This window comes from Cyphomyrmex costatus, unplaced genomic scaffold (assembly GCF_001594065.2).
Source record: "Cyphomyrmex costatus isolate MS0001 unplaced genomic scaffold, Ccosl1.0 scaffold123, whole genome shotgun sequence".
Lineage (NCBI taxonomy): Eukaryota > Metazoa > Arthropoda > Insecta > Hymenoptera > Formicidae > Cyphomyrmex > Cyphomyrmex costatus.
In genome coordinates, this window is record NW_017275207.1 from 5,133,121 (window position 1) to 5,156,113 (window position 22,993).

Below are 22,993 nucleotides of genomic sequence, written 5' to 3' on the forward strand. Positions count from 1 at the left end.
TGCATATTATTTTTTTTTAAATCAAATTCAAATCGCGATAGCAACGTATGCTGTGAAAACAGTCTGGAAAGATTAAGGTCAGCTATTTAAATAATTAAATGTAATCAAAAGAATTCCCTGTCACGCTTTATGGACATATTACTCAGAGACGATGAAAAATTTTAGAAGCAACTTTGCGAATCGTTAAATCGTGATTTACGAAATACAACCATAAAACCGTTTTGTCGATCGTTTTTGCGTGACACGAATTCAATTCGATCGTACCGGAGCGCGCGGATGGATCGCTATGTTAATCGCTGCCAATTTAAATACTTGACCGAGGAGCGATTAGAATGTCTGCTGCGGACAAGATGAATTACTATAGATCCCGTTATTGACTGGCAGCGCTGCTGGGGAGATTACACATCCTACGCGCCGTCTACGCGTCGCTTAATTTGAATGCGTGCGAAACGACCTAGCCGATGGCAATGCATAAACGCGTCATAAATGAAGGACAAACATAAAGGCTCTCTAAACGTAAGTCGATTCAGGAATCATTTCATATTGAGAAAAGCAAAAACAGCAGAATTTATTTCGACTAGATAATCCTAATTTTATGCTCGTTTGCGATACGCGAAACTTTTATGACACACATTTAGCATAAAAATAAGATTGCAACCTTTTATTCAAATTTAAAAGCCACGTATGCGAAATTAAATCCGCTGCGTTTAGAAAATCGTATCTTTTTTTTATACTGCTTTTATGCAATAATTGCGAGAACGTGTTAATTTCGCAAATCAGTAAGCCATCTAATGCAACGGGATATGTTTTGCTCTTTGCAAAGCAGTCAATATGATCAGCAACACGTCGATAAAAATTGTTTAAACACGTAAGCTTAAGTTCTCTTCAAGGATACAAAACTAGACCGCCAGTGTTTCAAAACAACTTACGACCAATTACAATCAGTTTGTAAATATATGTTCAACGAGCTTGAATTTCGTTGATTCAGTAAAAATTCACGCGGCATTACAATCGTGAATGTCATTACCGAAATAAAAAAGAAACAAATTGAGCTAAAGTCTGTAGAAAACCTAATAATCATATATAAATTATTATTGTAAATAATGTGAATTTTTTAAAGTAAAGGGGGGGAGAGAAGAATCAACAATTTCACGATTCTGAAATTGTAAAGGCTATATATAACCTCTATCTTTCATTTTAGTACTTTGCTCTATATAGAACAATCAATAGAACTCTCATTACATACATTATAATTTTGTATTAATTGTGTCCTTTTAATAACACTAGTTTATATAACTTTTTTAACTACAGTTCTCGGTTAAAGCTTAATTAGTTGTTTGATAAATGGTTAGAGCAATAAAATCGAGATCAAAGCAACAGGTTAATACGTAAGAGCACTAGATCTTCCGTACATTGAGACCTGATTCTGTTCATGTTGGCGTACTATCTTAATAGACGTAGTAGATGTCCATTAAGGTAGCATGCCAACATGAGCAGATTCAATCCGGACCTATTTAATTTTTTAGTACTCATTTTGTACTCAATTTGTTCCAGTTCATTATTGAGTAAAAAGAAGAAAAATGTATACATATATTTGAAAATACGAGAAAAAAATCATCCATATGTATTTTTGAAAATAAAAGTTACATTTTTGACAGCAAAACGTTTCTATGTATAAAAAAATCCGTATTTTTTCCGAACAATTTTCTTTTTATTTTGGATGGCATATTTCTTAAAAAGTTTATATATCTTTATAAAAAGATTTCAATATGTTAAATAAAATACAGAAAACATTCTTCTCTAAAGAAGTCTTCTCAGTTATCAATACATACAATTCATCTTCTTATTATTCATGATGTCAAATTATTTAAGTTAATTTTAATTATTTCTGTATGTATATAGCACCGTTCAATTTTTCATTAATTTAATTAAAATAATGAAGTTAAACAATTTAACTGAAGAGAATATATCAAATTTGACTCACAAATTTAATTTATTATTTATTAAATACATTTGTTAATCTCGACATTTATAATCACAGAAATGGATTGATTTGGCATAAGGAAATTAAAAATACTTAATAAAATATCATTTAATTCAAGGAATTACAGGTTGTCATTATTTCTCTGATATATGTATCAGAGATGAAGATGCAGGTATCACGTGACAAACGAATACATTGAGAAAATTTTGAAAATGTACGAACCAGATAATTTTGATCATATCAATCAGAATTTTAGTTATTACAATTAGAATTCTAATAGATTTATTAGAAAAAAATTCTGATTCGTCCATTCCCAATTAGAATTTTAATTAATCCATCCAGATATTTTTCTCAGTGTACGGTAAGCTTAAACTTTTAAATCTTACATCGTTTAATATTATCTAATAAGCGGATAATATATGTGCAACCGAGACACGCGGTGCAATCGCATTCATCGAATGCGCACGTAATACATTGCATAATGCCCGCATACCCACATACCGTTCTATCTTCCGTAATTAGCAGACACGAGCGTGCTTGTTGCGTGTGTCGCGTCACGCGGTTTGTCGCGCGCGGGCGTGAAGTCGCGCGTAAATTACGCGACGCGAACCTTTTATTATCTACTGCGAGCCCAACTACTATTGTCTAGCGTATGTCTGAGGCCTCGGATGTGGGTATGTAGGTGTGCCCGGGTGGCACGTTTACATGAGGAAAGAAAACGGTGCGGTCGTTGACGGTGCGTGAGACGGAAGAGAATAATCGTTTGCGTGTTCCTTAAGTGAACGAGAGATACTTTGTTGACATTGTGTCGAGTTAAGTAATTTTCAATTTAGTTTTACCGTTCACTCACGACGAATGTAATTCTATGTTTTTCCAAGCGCTAAAACAGCCATAAATACGCGAAATGTATGTGCAACGAACGTAAGTACATGGCGTTTTGACAGCAAGAAATAACAGAGTGCCGAGATAAATCATAATAGGATAACAATTTTTCTGTGAGCAATTTTCTTCCTATTTCTTGATTGCGTGAGAATTAGGACAAGCAAAAAAAAGAGATTTCGCTCTCTTTATGTAGTATAATTTTTTTTCTACTGTTTGCCACCTGCAGCTTTTAATGGCAGAAACCATCAACTGTCAATTCCCCACGATGCATAATGCGAAATAGTGAAGTATTCCACTCGCTCATTTGCATTTTCGCGAAACGTAAAACTCGTGAAACGACGTTGACTCACACCCCGGTTATGTCGATACAATAATTTACAAATCCATTATGCAGACAGTATAGTCGCCTTAGCAACCTATTATTATCAGTTTCGCAGGAGAGACACCGAAGCGGGTCTGGCGTCTCTCTCTCGAGATGCTTCGTAAAGTACTTAAGAACGTGGATAATAATCGAACGTTTTTTTTTCACGGGTCGCGATAGCGTGAGAGAAAAGCCAAGCGACGACACCGAGCTGTGCATTAGCCTTGCATTACCTTAGCATAACATCTTGCATAACGAATTTAACATAAAATTCAGGATTGCTCGTTGGCGTGTCTCATTACGAGTCCTTGTTTTCGAAAGTTTCTCACGTACAATCAATGGCACAAGAGTGCCAGTATTATGCGAAAGGGAAATGTCTGAAGAATGAATCAGTAATTCGTAATTGTTTAATTTACCGGTTTATGTATTTATTATACTGTTGCACCATCTCTGACTGAAACAAACCAATATGTTGATTTGTCGATACAAACTGAGTCGCGTATATTTTTACTGTAAATACGTGCTAACATAAAAGGCAAAAGCACTTTTAGTTTTTATCTATAACAATTGACTAATAGTTGTATGTGTTTGTTAATGAGACTATGCTGTTACGCAATGGCACGTCGTCAGCGGACTGCAAAGGGTTAAAAGAAATGACTGTAAGATATTGTACATTGTATGTTATATTTTAGTATTATGTGTTTCATAATACTCACTATTGTTTCGTAGTCATCACTTTCGACAAAAAATGAGTATACATTGTAACGCTAGTTATTACAATGTAGCTAGACTGCGTTTTTGTGTACACACTTAAGAGAATTAAGAAGACGTTCTCAGCGACTGTATGTTGCACGAAAAAATCTAAAGACTTTATAAGGAAAGTGGGTAAACAGATATAAAGAGATGCAATCCAAATGAGTTTCCTGAGAGGGATAAGAAGCGTTTCACTGCAAAAAAAAAAAAGAGGACAACTGAATTATTAATGTCCATTTGTACAAATGTAGATTAAGTTTATAATCCCGATTAATTTACTCTTTATCATTTTCTAATTCTTAAGAATTAGAAAAAGATAAAAAGTAAGTTAAACCAAGATTAAAGTTAATCTATACACTGGTAAAAACAGACATAAATTGATGTCTTATAAGTTAGCGGAACAAAGTGAGCTGAATCGATTTTAACTAACATTTTTATTTGTTGCTGCTGAAATATGCAAGTTACGAATTTGTTGCTTGCAAAACAAGTCTAAATAACAATAAAAAAGATCCAACGGTCCAATAAAAATTGATATTGTTTTATAATTTTGTTTCTTCTCCATTTTGACAAAATAAAATCGTAATAATTACATTTTCCATTTTCTCTCATTTTCCATTTTCTCCGGAAGTTATAACAGTTATATAAATAAGATGAAACTATTGACATACATATAGTAAGTATCGATAAATATAAGAAAGTGTCATCACTTTGTGAATTTAAGATTGTGAAAATATCTGCATATAAAATAGTAGCTATATTTGCCGAATACATTCTTCAATACTGTTACGAGTTTCTGTGTTAGACTTGGAGATGCAAAATATATAACGCTAATCTCGAAAGCATCGACGGCATTAAATCGTAATGTAACTGAAGTACAATAAAATTAAGACGTAATGCAGAAGAGAAACGAGTTTCCTGCTGCGAGAGTGCAAGATATGCGAAGATGATAACACATATGTGCAAGTAATTCCTCAGATATGCTAAGAAAAATGCGTCGAAACTACATATATTTCAATTGTATCTTAAATGTACATTTTTAATCAAAAACGTTTCATTTTGGGAGTATTTAACTATTTATATACATTTTTTAAATTTTCTCGAAAGGTTATTCTTAAAATTCATGAATCAACAACATAGATGATTTCATCTATCAAATATTCCTATTGCAATATACTTACTTTACCTCATATTCAATTTTTTTGTTAAAAAAATATTTCACAAACGTTTCTAGTAATATTTGAGAATAAAAAAAAGCAATATAAATTCCACGATGTTATTTGAAATTCCTTCGGCAGATCAAATGAATGCTAACATAAAGATTTTTGAAAGTAGAATTCTAATTATGCGTTTGAAGTCAAACAAAGCTTCCCTACTTAATCTCAATCTTTCCCGCGTAACTCAAATTTTTCGCCTTCTTTGATGCACGACGAACGCGCGACTAAATTCTTGTCTGGATCGTTGATCCAGGAGCAATGCCCGTGGATTTTCCAACTGGGACTCATTCCGCCGATAACTCACGGAAAGGAATTCCGCGTCGCGCATAACGCGCGATCGGTTATTTCAGCGTTTCCATCAATTCGACACGGTGTACGAACACTGAAATAAATCCAGAGAGAACATGACGCAGCGTCCGTCGTGCGATCCAGGAAATATCAACTCTCCCGAGACGAATAGCGAGATCGGTAAGAAAGCACAATGGGCAATATAAAACAGAGTGCTCCAGAGCTGTCGGTGTTGCCTTTATGTATGAATTCTTTGGTCAATGTCGTAGATTTCTCCTTAAATACGAATGCTATAACACGCATCAGCACTTATGTACAATAGATTAAAAATTGAAGAGAGTGAAATTGAAGAGTTAAATTTTAGAAACATGAATAGCGAGATCCATTCTTATACATATATGATATATATACGAATAATTTCTTAAAAAACCTGAAATTTGGGTTGCCATTTGACATTTAATGTAAAAAAATTAAAAGATTCACGAAAAAAAATTGTACAATCAAACGTTATTGAGAAAATCACAATTACAAATTGGTTATATTATATATAAGCAAAAACGCCGTCAAAAAAGAGAAAAGTATTTTTCTCTTAAAAGAAAAATACTATTTGGCAGGAAATAATACCGATTACATCAGTTAAGTGTGGATGATTCCTGTCGATATTCATTTTCTTTTTATGAGATACTTATGATGGGTCTTTTACGATTTAGTTTTTGTGTTTGCTATATCCAGGAGTTGTATCCGGCGGAATTGTTTACCGACGTTTTTCCCATGATACACGGTAGATTAACTTGGTCGACGAGGCGCTCGAAAACCATTGCTGAAGCCCGCGGACACGATACTTTTACTTACAAATTGGTATTTTATCGGTGTTAGTAACAAAATGCCTCCCATCGCGACGTCAACGCGCAATCGCGTGAGAAAGCCGCGAATGAAGTTAAAAATCTGATGGCTATAGATGAAAATGATTGCGTTTTTCATGATTTAATGCAAACTATTGAAAATTTCGCAAGAAATCTAGACCTAATTAAGGATGATTATTATAGAGATTTAGATTAGGTGCCCGCGAAATGTATTCATTGAGAACGTGATTACGTTTCTTGGTAATATATGTTATGAAAGTTGCATTGTGGTATTTAAATTAATGTCAAAATAATAGAATGGCAGACAATTGTCTTAGACTTAGATCGTCTAGATTAAGATACATTAATTGTTACAAGTAATCGTGAGTGTGAGTGTGTGTGTGAATTCTTTTAAAACTAAAACAAAAAAAGATGTGAAAATAAAATAATAATTTATTAATAGATTAATATTTATAATAAAAAGTATGTGAAAGCTGTATAATCGCATTTCTTGGAAAAAAAAAAATGATCGCAGTTTTATACGTTAGCGAAAAAAGCAATATCAACAAAATTGAAATACTGCAACACGATATGAATTATCGTGGACATTTGAATATAACTGTGAAAAATATTGTTGTATAATATTACAATTAAGATATCTTGTTACCAATCAATTATACGTGTATGCCGAAAAGTAATTTGATTTTTTTTCTAGTTAATTTTAGCCAGCTAATTGACATCAACATGCGAGTCCGTTTTAGTTCCGTGAATTGTTTTACAAATTCGTCGTTTCACGCTAATATTTCCGCTTAAAATCGTATCGTGTACATTACCTTGTCCGGAGTGATATATAGTAGCCGCATGAAATATACATATCGCTGCACTCTCGGTATCAATATCAATATTTATACATTTGAGTTCTGCGGAACATGATGCTAAATCCAGCGATATGCTATCGGTACAAGGGTCTATATTACATGTATGCATCGTGCATTATTGCGGTTCAACCATTTCCCGTACATTACGTATAGGTATCTTATATCTTTTATAAACGACGCTTTGTTCGCTTATCTATCTGCCGTCGATCGGTAATAGATTACATCAAAATTGCGCTGCGCGAAAAGATCTTAATTTCCTATTACGATGTGTACAGTTCGACACGATGCACATGTTCGATATTTTAGCACTGATATAATAAATTATACGCCGCGCATAATTTTAAGATATAGATATCCAGAGACTTTAATACCTAAGAAGAAAAAGAAGAACACCAAGCAAAAAGCTCATGTCTTATTACCATTTCAAATGATATATAAACTCCGTTGGTTGACATAACCGGAACTAACAGATGTCAAATTACGCAAAGAATGTGCAATGTTTTATAATTAAATGTATGTAGGCATACTAAGATTGGATGATATTTCGAAAACAAGACAATCCTGAGAATGCCAGACGTGTAGGAACGGTGTCGAGAGTTTTTCATGTTAATAGGGCCATACAAAGCACGTGACATAACTTTCATTTTTACGTACAAGAGAGAATAATCTTTAAATATAAAAATATACATGTATGCATAAGTGTGTGCGCGTAAATAAAGAGATACCTATTATAGATTCATATAAAATACAATATAATACAAATACTAGTGTATTACACCGCTGACTTCTAACAATCCCTTTTCGATTATTGCTTATTTTAAATAATCAGGAGTCTTTATTAATTTTATCAACATATAAATATAAAATAACACCAATAAATTTTTCCACGAGATACACGATCTGTTCTCTTATTATCCGCGGTCGAAGAACGTTTCCGTCAGTAGGCCGCATGTAAGCGGAACAGAGCCAGTGTTTCTGGCGCCGAGAGGCGTGAAACCGACGTTTGTCATCACGCCAAAAATATATTACGTGATGGCATGGATTAGAGCCTCTCTCTTTCCTCCTACTTAAGGGGAAAAAATTTCCTCGGGCCACGTGGGAGTTGGACGCGGGCACAATGTGCGTCCGATCTCACGAATGGTTCACGATTCAGATTTTCTCACGCCACGCGAAGCGATCTTGAAAGTAATATTACACTATGCGCTTTTTGATTTAGTAAGGTAGCCGGGTCGCGATTCTATGAATAATGGCGGTGCAGCTGATTAGATTAGACAGACATAACACCGTGCCTAATCGGTAATCAAAATAAATACCCTGATAAGACTTTTTGTATCGACACGATGATTTAAATAGATAACTGGGTTTTTAATGAGCTTCAAGTTATTTACGATTATGACATGATGCGATTTCTTATTTACTATTCTGCTAATCTCTAATGATGTCTTACTCTTAACTTTCTCATTGAAATTAAGGTAAAAAATTTCAAAACTAGAAATTATCATTGGATTACTATTTGCATATATATATATATATATGTATGATAAAGATGTCACAATTGAACGTTCTCATAATTTACTCAAACTTTCATTTCCGATATTTCTTAAAAATGCATGTCTGACTTTTAAATTTCAAGTGAATTATTTATCTTTCAAATTTCATAAGATAAACTTGTTGTAGAATGTTATTTGTGTGGGTATGTTTTTCATTAAACTACTATAAATTTCTTAAATGATATTTTTTTTAAGAGATATGTTAATTATTGGAATTATTTGTTATAAAAATTAATTCGATAAAAAATGAAGAATTATGTAAGAAAGTATAGTGCTTAAATATTTACTAAAATTATAACGTAATTTTTTCTTTCTATTTCAAGACCATCTTAAATAATGTCTTAAGATATTAAAATACTTTCCTTTTTGATTAGTTCGTGACACCTCAAGACCGAATTTAAGATGGTCTTGAATATAAGAACTGACTATGAATACCGGTCTAGGAAACCTATTTTAAACAAAGCATCGCCTAAAAAAACTACATAATCAAGGCACAGATTTACTCACCTTATGATTTCGTGGCGTCCTCGAGAGATTGCTGCGGCCATTAATGAGAATATTGTCGTTGAGAAACGACACATCACAGGGCGACGGTGGACCCCCAGAGATTTCCCACTCAGCATCATCGGTCGTAGATGCATCTAAAGTAGCATCAAGCACTATAATGCCACCATCACCAACCTGTAACAAAAAACAATAATGATAGTAGAACATGATGAGTTTTGAAAAGAACATTATTATATAAAAAAACGTCACATAATTTAAAAAAGGCTCAACATGCACATGTCTCAAATATATTTTATGACATACATATTCTTTACATCTATTTAATTGACATTTAATCTCTATATTTAAATTAAAATTAGCCTAAATACATATGTACAATTTATTAAAAAATTCACTTGCAATTAATATTATCACCATACGCGATTTTAAGTTATTACTCCGACGAAAGAAAATTTGCATACATGAGATACGATACTATAATATTATCTGTAAAATAATTTTTTCTTGTTCGTTTAATTCTCAATTTAACGAGAGTTTAATGAAATGATAAATGCCTCGTTATTTTGATTTTTTCGATGCCACTATAAATAGAATTTTTGATGTTTGAAATTGACGTTTTCATCATGGGTCACATGTACAAATTTCTCTCTCTCTCTCTCTCTCTCTCTCTCCCGTTTACAAATGCAAAATCCTAAGATTTCAGTAGAGTAGGACGTGCGTTCACGTTGGACTCGAACGCAAATAAGCGCATATGCAAATACGCAATCCTCTATGACTCGAGAAACTCCCGCGGCGATTCAGCAGGAAAGTCGTTCCCGCATGAAAATATGCAGGATTTGAAAAAACGCACCTTTTCCTAACCCACATTTAAACGTATACGAGATTAACAGTAACTAATTTATAGTTCGCGTGTATTTATCAAACAGCTTCGTCAAGCTTTCGCTCATGGAAATTAAACGGTGATATCCGTTATTATAGATTTTATTTCACTTTTTGGAAAATTATTATTTACAATTTTATATAAAAGTTTTATATAAAAGTCGACATTATTCATTATTTCGTGCCTAAGTCGAATGTGTTCTATATTAACAATTTCTCTGCAAAATCAAAATAATGTAACCACTAATCTTTTCTTTTGAAAAATGTATCTTTGATAAATATATAGCTAGATTTCTTTTAAGTCAATATGAGATAGAAGAAAAAATCTCTGTACGAGATAATTTTAGACGAACAAATTTATTTGATTAGACAATGAATCGGTCATGATATCATACGTACAAAAAGATATTTGCAATTTTTTTTTAAGCTTACTTATAGCAAGTTAAATAATGTAAATAAATTTATGTATAGATAAGTATACTGAGAATACTTTTCCTTCGCTTCTTAAAAGCGAAGACAGTGAAGGAAAACGTCTGAACATACGATATGCATTTCCCCTGCACACACATTTTACAACTCGTTTGCCAACGGAGGATAAAATGTGTTATCACAGTCCGAAAAAAAATTATTCGAAAAAATATGTATATTTTCGTTGCGTGTACAAATTACAGTCCGCGACTCTCGTGACGTTTTCTCCGTGTACAATTGCAAATTATCCCCAAAGTGATCTTGTGAGAGAGGAGAGGGAGGAGGGGGGGGGGGACCTGTCCTGCAGCGTTATTTTCCTCCTTTTGTTAACAATGGAGATGTTAACTGCAGACGATTCGATCGTGCTTTCGAACGTGCCGTGACGACCGCGACGGTTACATTCACGCGAGACGTCAGTCGGTCATTACGATTACCGCCTTTCATGACTCTCGTGAATGGAACATCCTGCCGAGTCGAAGAAAAGAGGGAAACGTGAGTGATACAAGGTAATATGGATAAACACCCGGTTCGCATCGAGCTGTCCTTCGAGGGAGGGCTGCTTCTCTTCGGTCGAGTGAATTCCTTCGCGAAACAGGATATGCGAAAGAAACACCATAACTCTGTCGCGGACTTTAGAATTATCTGACATCTGTCGTTCGCGGACATGTGTTTCGTTCCTTCGAGAAACGTCACGTTTATTCTCGTTTACGCGAAGTGTTGTTTTCAAAATACTAAAATTGTAAAATAGTACTGTTAAATTGTAGAGATAATTAAAAGAACACAAGTATATTTAATAAAAAGTATATTATTAGAGAACATCATTAAAATCTTCTAGAAAATATACTTTTTAAATGCAGAGATATTCGATTTTTAAATAAAATATTATTTGTGGGTAATCGTTTTCGGGATAGTATGTCAACTCTCTAAATTCTTTGGAATGAAATCTGATTCTAAAGAGTGAAAATTGAGCGAGTCTCGAAAAAGAGTAGCTTAATTTATATTTTAATCTTTAAGAGTAAGATTTCACTCTTTAGAATGAGATTTATTCTATAAATTTTACAGAGAAAATATCATGTCTGCATTATGTTGTTATGTACTATATATTACGTTAACATTAATAGGTATAATATTAAAATATTTTTACATTATAAATATCTTAATCACTTTCAGTATTTTATTTTATGTGTTTTTTTGTGAACAATATATAACAATATTCTTCCGCGAAACTTTCGGTAAATTCCACGTTCACACGGCGGAGATCCGCGTGTGAAATCGAATGGCCTTACATCGGCAGGACGGTCGATTTCCGGTCTACTTCCGGCGATTGCCGCAGAAGGATCGCGCGGCAATTTTCGAAAGTGATTTTTTTTGTGGTAATCTGCCTTTCCTTCGTGTCGCACGACAATTTGGGTTGAACGTTCGTTAATCCAGAGAAAAATGCGGTCACGGATCATAAGTCCGCATTACGGACGAGCAACGATCGAGGCCGAGCAACATAATATCTGTATTTGAATATAAAACATGGCGTGCCGATGCTATATGTCGGTGAAACGAGATAAGCGAACAAATATGTAGCGATTCCGCGTCGGAAGTCTGTTATTTCCTTACCTGATACGTACTTTGACAAAATCTCTAATTTGCGGAAGTTCTAAATAATATTCACATAAAATGTCTGAGAAGTCACTTTCTCTGGAATACAGAAATCTCCGATCAAATGACAGATTTTGATCAAGAAGACATCGAAAAATTTTTAATATAAAAAAATTTTTAATTGTGTATAATTTACTAAATTCATGTGAGTAGATAACACAATTTTATCCAAAGCTGTCAATTGGATTTTAAAGAATTCTGTTTTATTTTGGTTATCCGTATATTTCATTGATCATCTCTAAGAGACTAATTGTAAGAATAATTTGATGAACTTTCGAATGCTCATCAAAGGATATATCGAGAGAAAGTACACAACACTTCAGATGAGATATCTTTTTATTCTGTTTGATACTTACAGTTCATCTTATTAAGTCACTATTGATAAATTTGCAATATTGAATTGCATAGTAAATTAAATAAGAATTTTTGATAAATTCTCTTTTGATAAAAAAAAAAAAATAAGGCATGGAAGAATCACGAATGCAAATTAATGGACAGAAATGATATATTAAATGTAGAATTTACGAAAATAAAATTACATGTTTCGGCTAAATTTTAAACCATATACTCAGATCGTAACAGCAGAAGACCGCGCTACAAAAACCGTCTTATTTTTCTTTGGAATCCAGTCTTTTGCTGTTTCTGCGATCCGAAGATGACTCAAAATTGAGCCGAAACATGTAATTTCAATTTCGTAAACTCTCTATATTATTTAATATGTAGGTTAGGGACAAACGTATAATATAACCAGATAAAGGGAGAATAATTTCTTGTACAAAAATAAGTCGAAAATACAGAATTTTTTCGTTAGAGGCCTTATTTCCAAGAAAATTAAGTTTAAATAATTAAATAAAGAAAAATTGCTATAGAAATGTTGTCTTTGCTGCCACAAGCAAATTCATGAACTTTGACTAATGTCTTCCAATCTTTTACTTCGTCAAAAATAATTTTTTGTTTTTACATCTTTTCGATCAATCCTAAATTTATCAAAAACAAGGCTTCAGAAGACAAAAGCTTATTCACTTTCGATTTATTTTCGTACAAGGAATTACTTTCCATCCGGTCGTATTATAAATTCCTATGTTATTTCTTCATCATTAATTTCCATGCTTGATTCTTTTACACGACCTTTTTATTTTGCTATTTATAGTAAATTAAATTATTAATAATTATATATACATATACAGGGTGAATTTTTTAACCTGAAACTTTCAAATATCTCGAAAACTAAATCCAGTAGACAAAAATGTTTCAAAGAAAAATGGAACTGTGTCGAGGAGGACACGTTTTAATCACGTTGTTTTTTTCCTAAGTGGAGGCGCTAAAAAGATATGAAGGTCACCTCCACTTTTTTAAATGGAATTATGTAATTTTTTTTAGATAACGTAATTCCTCTAATTATTTTGCATATAAAAATATTAAGGTAGAGATACCAAAAAACCAATAGTTTTCGAGATATTTTACACTTTATTTTGGTACATATTGACACAAAATGTTAAATAACTCGTAAACTGTTGACTTTTTGATTATCGTACCTTAATACTTTTGTGAACAGAATAATGAGATAAATCAAATGGTGTAAAGAAAACACATAGTTGCTTTAAAAAAAATATGTATACAAAATGGATAATTTTTTAAATACGCATAATTCCATTTAAAAAAGTGGGGGTGACCTTCGTATCTTTTTAGCGCCTCCACTTAGGAAAAAAACAACGTGACTAAAACGTGTCCCCCTCGACACCGTTCCATTTTTATTTGAAACATTTTTGTCTACTGGATTTAGTTTTCGAGATATTCGAAAGTTTCAGGTTAAAGTTCACCCTGTATATGTATATAATTAATAATTATATATATTAACACATATATTATATCTGTTGTACTCATTCAGTAATTGTGCGACTTGAATACAAGGAAAAAGATTCATTGACTGAAGCGTAAACTTTCTATCTGCACGTAGAATCAGTAGATTTTAGATTAGTAATTGTTCGTGATTGATTGCAAGGCAAGAAAAATGCAACGTGCTATATTTCCGCCAGACTGCTAACTGCAGATTAATGCGTCGGATTCATTACGCACGTAATTCCTGCGGATAAAGTATCGTGCGAAAAACTGCGAACTCAATGTCTAGCGTATAATCTCGTATTATCAAGCAAATGAGCGGATTAAATCTGACAAGTTGATATTAACGTTAATGCGAAACGACTTATAAGTAAGCTGTCGATCGCGCGTGGTAATAATTAGTCTCGGTGGCAACAATAATGCTCTTCGTCTCGACACAATTGAAACATATTATCCGCTTACGAAATCGAAACATCGAGCGGTGACGTCACGTTACTCTCATATATATTTACCGTAATTATACATAAATGCACGATAACGTATCGCAGAGAAAAACCGAGTTTTATAAAAAAAAAAAGTTACATTTAATTTAAACGAAAAAATACTTGATTTACGTTAAGGTCAATGAGAGTTATCTATGTACTAAAAGTACAGATACATCGGCCCGGAAGTAGTTCCGGAAATATAAAAGGGATACAGATATACACACATCCTGTATTTTGACATACACGTATTACTAGTTTATACTATGTATTCTGAGATACAATACAATTTTTATCCGTCCATCTACTAAAAATGATCGGATATTGCGTGGAATAACGCAATTAACTATTTATTTTTCAATATATTAAATCTTTTTTTTAATTTCACATAGTTGACTTAAATTCTCTGAAATCGCTCGCGAATCAAATTATTTATTCAATTGTTAAGTAAATAATTTTAACTATTTTTTCAATATTTTAAAGTTTTAGTGAGCAAAAAAATGCATAATATATACGTAACCAACCAAATACGAACTTCTCGTGAGATCGGGACCAGTTCTGTAAGCAAAAAGAACGCGCAGTTGCTAAAGTGACCGCAAGAGAACGAGATGCCGGTTTAAAGAGACATCGGAAGAATGCATTAATAAAGGAGGGAAGTTGCGGCAATGAACCTGGGGACGCGGTCCCTGACTCCATGAGAAACTCCCAGGACGGTTCTTTCCATTATTCCGGCCGCAGTGAAGTATCACTCCCGCAGGTGGACCTTGAACCTACGAGGATAGACCATCGGTTGTCGCCTGACGGTCGCATGTGAACGCACTCTACGCATAGGAGCACGCCTTTTATACGCACGCGTTACGCTTGCACGTGCAGCGAGTGGATCGACGCGTAAACATCCTATCATCTTCCTGAGACACGAAATAATATTTGCAATATAACCGTAAAAAGCACGGGAAGTATGAATTCATTGGCATTAAAACGCGTTAACTAACATAAATGTATCTTAATTCATTGTGAAGATACTCGTGTACTGCAGCAAGATTTCCGAGAATTTCAAGATTTCCACTATAGTCATTGTTTTTAACTAGACACTGCGGAAGATTAAAAAGGAAACACTGATCGCAATCAAGGCAATAATTTGAAATACAATAGAATGTTACGGAAGTTTTATAAAAAAATTATATATATATATATAATCAATACATATTTTGTTTTAGAACGAATTTTATGAAGTTGTGTGTGCAGAAAGATTAGTTTAACGGGTTTTAACAGTTAACTGCAAAATTAATCTTTCACATATATAAATAAATATATTTATGAAAGACACACATAATATATAGACCTTAAACAGATTCATAACTGTACAATATATAATAGACTTGGTATTAAAATGTCAAAAATAATAAAAATACAATTGAGGATAAGAATGACGTATACATTTTCAATGTTCATATATCTACCTTAAATTTTTCTATTTATAGACAGCTTAACTACAATACTTATAGAAGTATGGTATGCTGAAATTCCGGTTCTCAGGACGCTATTCTGATCTCCCAACATAATCGTACATTCAAGAGATCCAAAAAATATTACTTGCTCACAATCACGCTCTATCGATCTAAATTGTTGCGATCATGTTTTAACTGCAAAAAATATTCTCAACAAAAGAAGGTTACCATACTGTAAAGCTTGTTAAATGAACTCTCCCAGATTACCCGATTACTTCAAGTCGCAATCATACGAAGTCGGGGTGTGTCTAATTGAAAATTATCAGAAACTTACTGCATAGTGTAATCGTTCTCATGCGCGTACTTCCTTTCGATTTTACTGCTCACCCTAACGCTCAACGAGCTCATTTCCTCCCTCGACCTCTGATCCGGTTCATGGTCGGTCATACTCTAGTCTCTTAAAGCGTTTAACTTTTAATCTTCAATAATCATTTAAAAATCGTCCTTTCCATCACAAATACCGCTCCTTTGCAAAAATTAGTTTAATTAAATTTAATTTGATACAAAAGATGTTAAATCAAATCGAAAAATCAATAATATGAAGAGATATAAAGTCTTCTATATTTTCCAAAAAAAATTATCTTTTTTTAATACAGATGTTGACATCGATTTGAATAATTAACAAATGTAAACTGTTGTAAACCCAACAGATAATATGATAATAAAATATGTCTTTTCAGGAAAGAATAATAAAAAAATTATTTCTATAAAAAAAATTATTATAATCAATCTTAAAAAATGTAACGTAATAAATTGTATATTTTATACCATAATGGCTACATATTATATTAAAAAAAAATTCTGGTTAAAATAAACGAAGAGAAGATTCTGATCACATTAATCAGAATTTTGGTTATGTCAATTAGAATTATAATGGATCAACCAGAAAATTCTGATTTGTCCATTTTTTATCAGAATTTCAATTAGTGCAACCAAACTCTTTCCAGTGCATATTCTATATTTAGTTGCAGTCATCACCGGAACTACTTCCCGCCCACCCATGAACTTTATTAGTGCCTGTAACGTCAGCGAGGGATCAATTTACATGAATCATCCTAAATACGCTTGGTCAAACCGATCAAAGTTTATTGCGGAGTCGCAGCTGACTTTCTCGTCTTTCATTTTATTGCTGTCGTCTGCAAAAAAATTATGCTTTTTCATACGTCGCCACTATAGAGGCCGTGTTTCATTGCGCACACATAAGCGCTGCTGCGCGCATCTTCGATTAACTTCTCGATAAATCATTCGGATGTCGCGCATTAATTAAATAGATAATCGACATTACCGCAAGTAGCAAGCGATGCTGTTTTATCGCCTATTGTTTGCCACATATATCTTCGTCTATCGTAAGTCCATCTGTTATGTTACGAGCTTCTTGAAGTCGCTAAGTGCGTTTATTGTTTCCATTATCAATATATGTAATCAACACAAATAATTCAAACTATGTGAAGCAGATATATCGTGAATCGATATAAAATACCAATTACACTACAATTACTCGTTACATCTATGAGAATAAAAACAAAAATTTTCTAAAATAAATAAAAATAATAGTTTGTAAAAACGTACTGTCTATATTAACAACTATAGTTTTTCAATAATACTTTTTTGCATCTCTTAATTAATTTGCTTATTCTGAAGTATTTGTATTGTAATTTTATTATATGTAAAAAATCCTTGATATTTAAACAGTAATTATTCAATTGATATGTTTAAATGCTTATGTTCATTTTTATGTTCATATGTGAAGATTTTTAATATGTAAATTATGCGCGCGTATATTTTATTTAAAAAAAAAAAAAACAAATTTTCTATAGAACAATTATGTGAAGCTTTATGCAGTTTTCTTTTATTGTACCATAGGTGACATAAATTTAATTTCGAAAGTACGTCGTAAATTTTAAGAAGATGCAGCAGTAAATCCGAATTTTAGCAAGATTTTCGAATCTTTATTCAAACTTTCAAAACAGATGACTCATAAACACAACATAAATTCGCGAATTCGAAAGTATTACCGATCGTAAGAGATAATACAGGACACTGATAGCTGTCACTTTGCAGGAATGGAGCTCGGTCAAGGTCAAACGAGGTCAGGCATCTTGAATTTCACCGAGAAAACCCTTTCACGCCCGTTTATGATGGAGATTTCACCGTTGCAATCGAAGTCATCGAGTGAAGTCTTGTCTCGGGTACAAGAAGGTTTATTCACACGGGAATTAATTAGTCTAATTTGTGGGAAAAGAAGTAGCTACAGGTGCCGAAAGGTGTGGACCATTCTGGGATCCGTCATTTCAAAGTAAACTAATGTGGCTCCAGATATAAAACAGCGTTTTGAGTATTCTAACTTTTTAAATCGTGTAACAAGTATATAAAAATATTCTATATTTTAATGAGATAACCATAGATCAAAGATCAAACTGTCTCCATTATTATGTTACATTTGATTAATGTGTTGACAGCTAAACCGTTATGTAAAGCCGATTTTCTGATAAATAAATTGAACCCGTATATTAGGTATATTAAGTTAGCACCCCAACTATAGTACTCAGGAGTTCTGATTAGAGTTCCCACTTTCTTTTGACGAGACGAGGAGTTCCCTATAGTTAATAACAAGAGTTCCGCTCAATAAACATTTCTTTTACATTTTTTAAAAATGGGGTGCTAACTTTTTATCGAATTTCGAGGTGGAATAGTTCTGAGCGGCTTAATAACTTCAATTTGCGATTGCCTAGAGTTCCTGATATGTAAAAAAAATTTTCGAATAATAAAAAAAAAATTAAAAATTTTTTAAAAATTAATTTTTAGATACAATAGTTCTGATGATAATTTCTGTTTCTTTTTGACGATACGAAGAGTTCTCTATGATTTTTAATGACCTATGCGCTTAATAATCATTTTTTAATAATTTTGTAAAAATGAGGTGCTAACTTTTTAACGAAATTCAAGGTTGCATAGTTCTGATCAGCTTAACAGAACTATTTTGTGAATACCTAGAGTTCTTGATACATAAAAAACATTTTTGAAATATAATAAAGTTTAAAAAAAATAGTGGAAATCTTTGAAAATTTTTTTGAGAGTACCGAGTAGTTCTGAGTAGCGTTCTTATAGTACTCGACGAGTTCTATCGAAAACTATAAGGTGAAAAAGCGATTCGACCAACGGTTTGCAAGATACAGCGACATTTGTCAGAAGATCAACAATTTTTAAATAAGTATATCTCGGAAACCGTTGGTCCAATCGCTTTGAGCCCAGATACTTTTCGACAGAACTCGCCGAGAACTGTCCAGAACTCCGATCAGAACTACTCGGTACTCCCAACAAATTTTGACTTTAAATTTTTTTCTAAATTCCACGTCAGAAAATTTTTTGAGAGTTTTTTTAGAATCTCGATTTAATAACTAAAACAGACGTCTAAGGTAGGCTTCCACTACAATGCCTTACTGATGAGTCCAATAGTGGAAGTTGGGACGAAACGCCATAATTACGTGATATTCTTCGCAATATATTAGATTGATTTAAAGATTTTAACGAAAATTGGCTCATTGCCCTTATTTCATTATATTAAAATTTTTTAATTTTTTTTTATTATTCGAAAATTTTTTTTACATATCAGGAACTCTAGGCAATCGCAAATTGAAGCTATTAAGCCGCTCAGAACTATTCCACCTCGAAATTCGATAAAAAGTTAGCACCCCATTCTTAAAAAATGTAAAAAAAATGTTTATTGAGCGGAACTCTTGTTATTAACTATAGGGAACTCTTCGTATCGTCAAAAGGAAGTGGGAACTCTAATCAGAACTCCTGAGTACTATAGTTGGGGTGCTAACTTAACATACCCCCGTATATTTTCAAATTGTCATTATAAAATATTTGGTAATATTCTAACATGCTTCACTTTTCATATTTTATATGGATGCTTGTAAATCTTAAAGTATTTGGAAGGAAGAAAATTTTACCAAATTATACACGATGAATCATATAAATAAAATATTAAGATTATCGCGAATTACCGGGATAATTAAACATTCGAACAATTTATGTAGACGAATATGTTGCATTTAATAACTAATTTGTAAATTATAGATACGATCTATCAAAAATATCCTTACGAAACAAAGTTAGTTAATAAGTCAACGGCTTAGTTTAATGAATATCGTCCGAATGCGCAATAATGTTATACACGAATTCAATTATTATAGATCACTGCTTTTATAAGCAAGGTAATGTGGCTAATATCTCAAAGACTGGTGCGTGCGGCAGTTAATTACATCGCAAGTGGAATAACCGGTTTTAAGCAAAAAGAAATATTCGTTTGGATCTTTTGTCACGATGAAAATCATAACAATAGAACATTTTCTTAACTTAATAAAACATTGAAGCTCTCTAATACAGATATATAAAAATGTTATAAGTAGTTTTATCCATTTAATTGTTTGTCGATTTTAAATGCATATATGTATACATTAAATTATGGCAATCCACACAGAGAGCAAAGAGAATAAAATTCAAAATAATATCATCAAAGTTGCATCACAAAATAAATGTAATACATTTTTATAAGTAATTAATATTTAAAAGAAGTGAATTAAAATTTTTAGCTTCAAATATTACGGCCAACGAATTAATTTAAATCTTTAAATATACATAATATTTGATCGTGATACCAACAAAATTCTATCTCAACAGATATGATCCTTTTAATTTAAATTAAATAAAAAAGAAATTAGGGAATATATAAATATTTAATGAATATAAAAACAAAGTCGTGTCCGCTGTAATGTACGTTGCGTGATAGCGGCTGCAAACGCGATTGCAAAACGTTCGCTCAAGCGTAATGTGATGTTCCTTACAAGGCCAAGCGAAGAAGTGTACCTGAAGGATGCTAACGGACTTTGTGTGCTCTTCTACTGGGTGTCCCGGTTGCTACTCTAGGACGGCCATATACGAGAAGAGATCCGCGTATTATGTCGTGGAATGTTACTGATCTACGAGTTTCTCCCTCTCTTTTCTAGCTCGTCCGATTTCTACTGCGCTGATCATCGGCTAGACTTTTCGAAGCCAGAGATTTGTCATTCAGCAGTAAATTCGACCATTATTATTTCTTTCGAAACGATAACGGTAAACGAAAATCGAATATCGATTTAATTTCTACGAATAGAATGATAAACGGACCGATTTCAGTAATAAATAATAACGACGTAACTGCGCTTTAATTGGAGAACAATGTTGAAAGGAGATAATCAATACGTGGACGAAAATAGCAATATAACCAGAATTCGTCGATAGGTGTGACAAATTATCAATTGGATGATAAGATTAAAGCTGGTAACCCTATTTTTAGCGGCTGAAATTATTAGACACACCGTAATACATTTCATCCTTACACGTTTCTTCCTTTCGCACGAACGTGCGCTTTAAACGAGCTTAAAAATAGAGAAAACAGACGTTGAATTATAAGATACCGTAATAATTACCGAATAAGAGGATGTCAAGGATATCCTCTCTCCGAACTCAATTGCCGTACAATTACAGTACATACAGGAGTACATAAGATAGTAGTCAATGAAAACCTGCAGCAACACATATCGTCGTTAAAACTTCAGTATGTTAGAGATCGTACGACCAATTATCAGGTGTAATTTAAAACTGTAATCTATACGTATACTTGACTTTAATATTTAGCTATAAGTTTTTTATTTCTTATTAAGATATTTTTACTCTCTTCGTTATTTACACGTGTAATTCAGGATTATACAATATATAAAAAAATTTTAAAAGAAATTTTGTAAAAATGCCGCCGTAAAAGAAGGAACGCGTATGATTAGCGCCAAAGTTGCCGATATTTAATAACAGTATCGGTTTTCTCGGTGAGTTCTTAAATTTCCCCATTCGATAAATTAACACATGACTCATAAAAGTGTGGCCTCGCGTGTGACCTGTGTTTATATAATGATAAAACTTATGACACCAAATGCAAGTGCAACAACACGTATAGTTACTTTATGATAGATGAGACTTGCTTGCATTTTTTTTTGTCACGAAATGCATAGATCTAAGAAAACGTAAATTGATCGCCAGAAATTCAATCTAGAATGCTCGTTTTCGTTACTCGACTGAATTCGCTATGATTCGTACAAATTATGCGTCATTAAACGTTCCCATGAATGACTCGATAAAATCAATGACTTACGAAAGAAGAAAAGTGATTATTTCCTTTCTGTAAGTTCTATTAATACGCGAATAATGCGTAAGAAAGTAAATTGTAGTAGAAAAACTAAAAACTTTATTTAATTTCTCTTAATAAATTAATAACTTTATGCCTGTCATTTTCAATATGTCTTAATTATCTTTCTGCACTTTTTCAATAATTTGTATATTTTATTTTTAAACGCAAGTTCTTATGATTGTAGATCAAACTTTAAAAACTAAAATTATCTATTCGTTTATTAACTATTAATATTTGAAATCTTTCTTATTTCAGCTCTCTTTTTTATTTAACTTTTATCTTGAATATAATAAAATTACAATTAGCACAAATAATTAAACAATATTACATACTTTTAAACTTGATTAATTTATGATGTGCGAATAGATTTTGGATTATATTTTTGAATTTTAAAATATTACCTTTTCATTGATTGTGATTATTAATTGCTTCGCAACATTTCAATGATCGCTTTACAAAATTTTTAATTTATGTGTTTATAAATCTAGTCATTTTACAACATTCTAGTCAATTATTCTAATATTTTCTTCTTTGACTCTTTCATCAACACAATTAAAAGATATGAGTGGCTCAGATAAAAAGCACTTTCACTGTTAAATTTAATGAGCATCGCGTATAAAAATATCTCTTTCTTCATAGCTTCTCACTCAGCTTAATTAACAGACAAGAAACAACAATGGCA

General features: G+C 32.5%; 1 protein-coding gene across 1 annotated transcript in view; it reads right to left on the reverse strand.

Annotated features, from left to right (window-relative positions):
* The window catches only part of bif (protein phosphatase 1-binding protein bifocal), a 40,943-nt gene that overhangs the window by 7,673 nt on the left and 10,277 nt on the right, over positions 1-22,993 (reverse strand). The window contains exon 3 of the mRNA XM_018548589.1: positions 9,260-9,433. Coding sequence (XP_018404091.1) covers positions 9,260-9,433 — 174 coding nt within the window. The remainder of the gene's footprint in view (positions 1-9,259; positions 9,434-22,993) is intronic.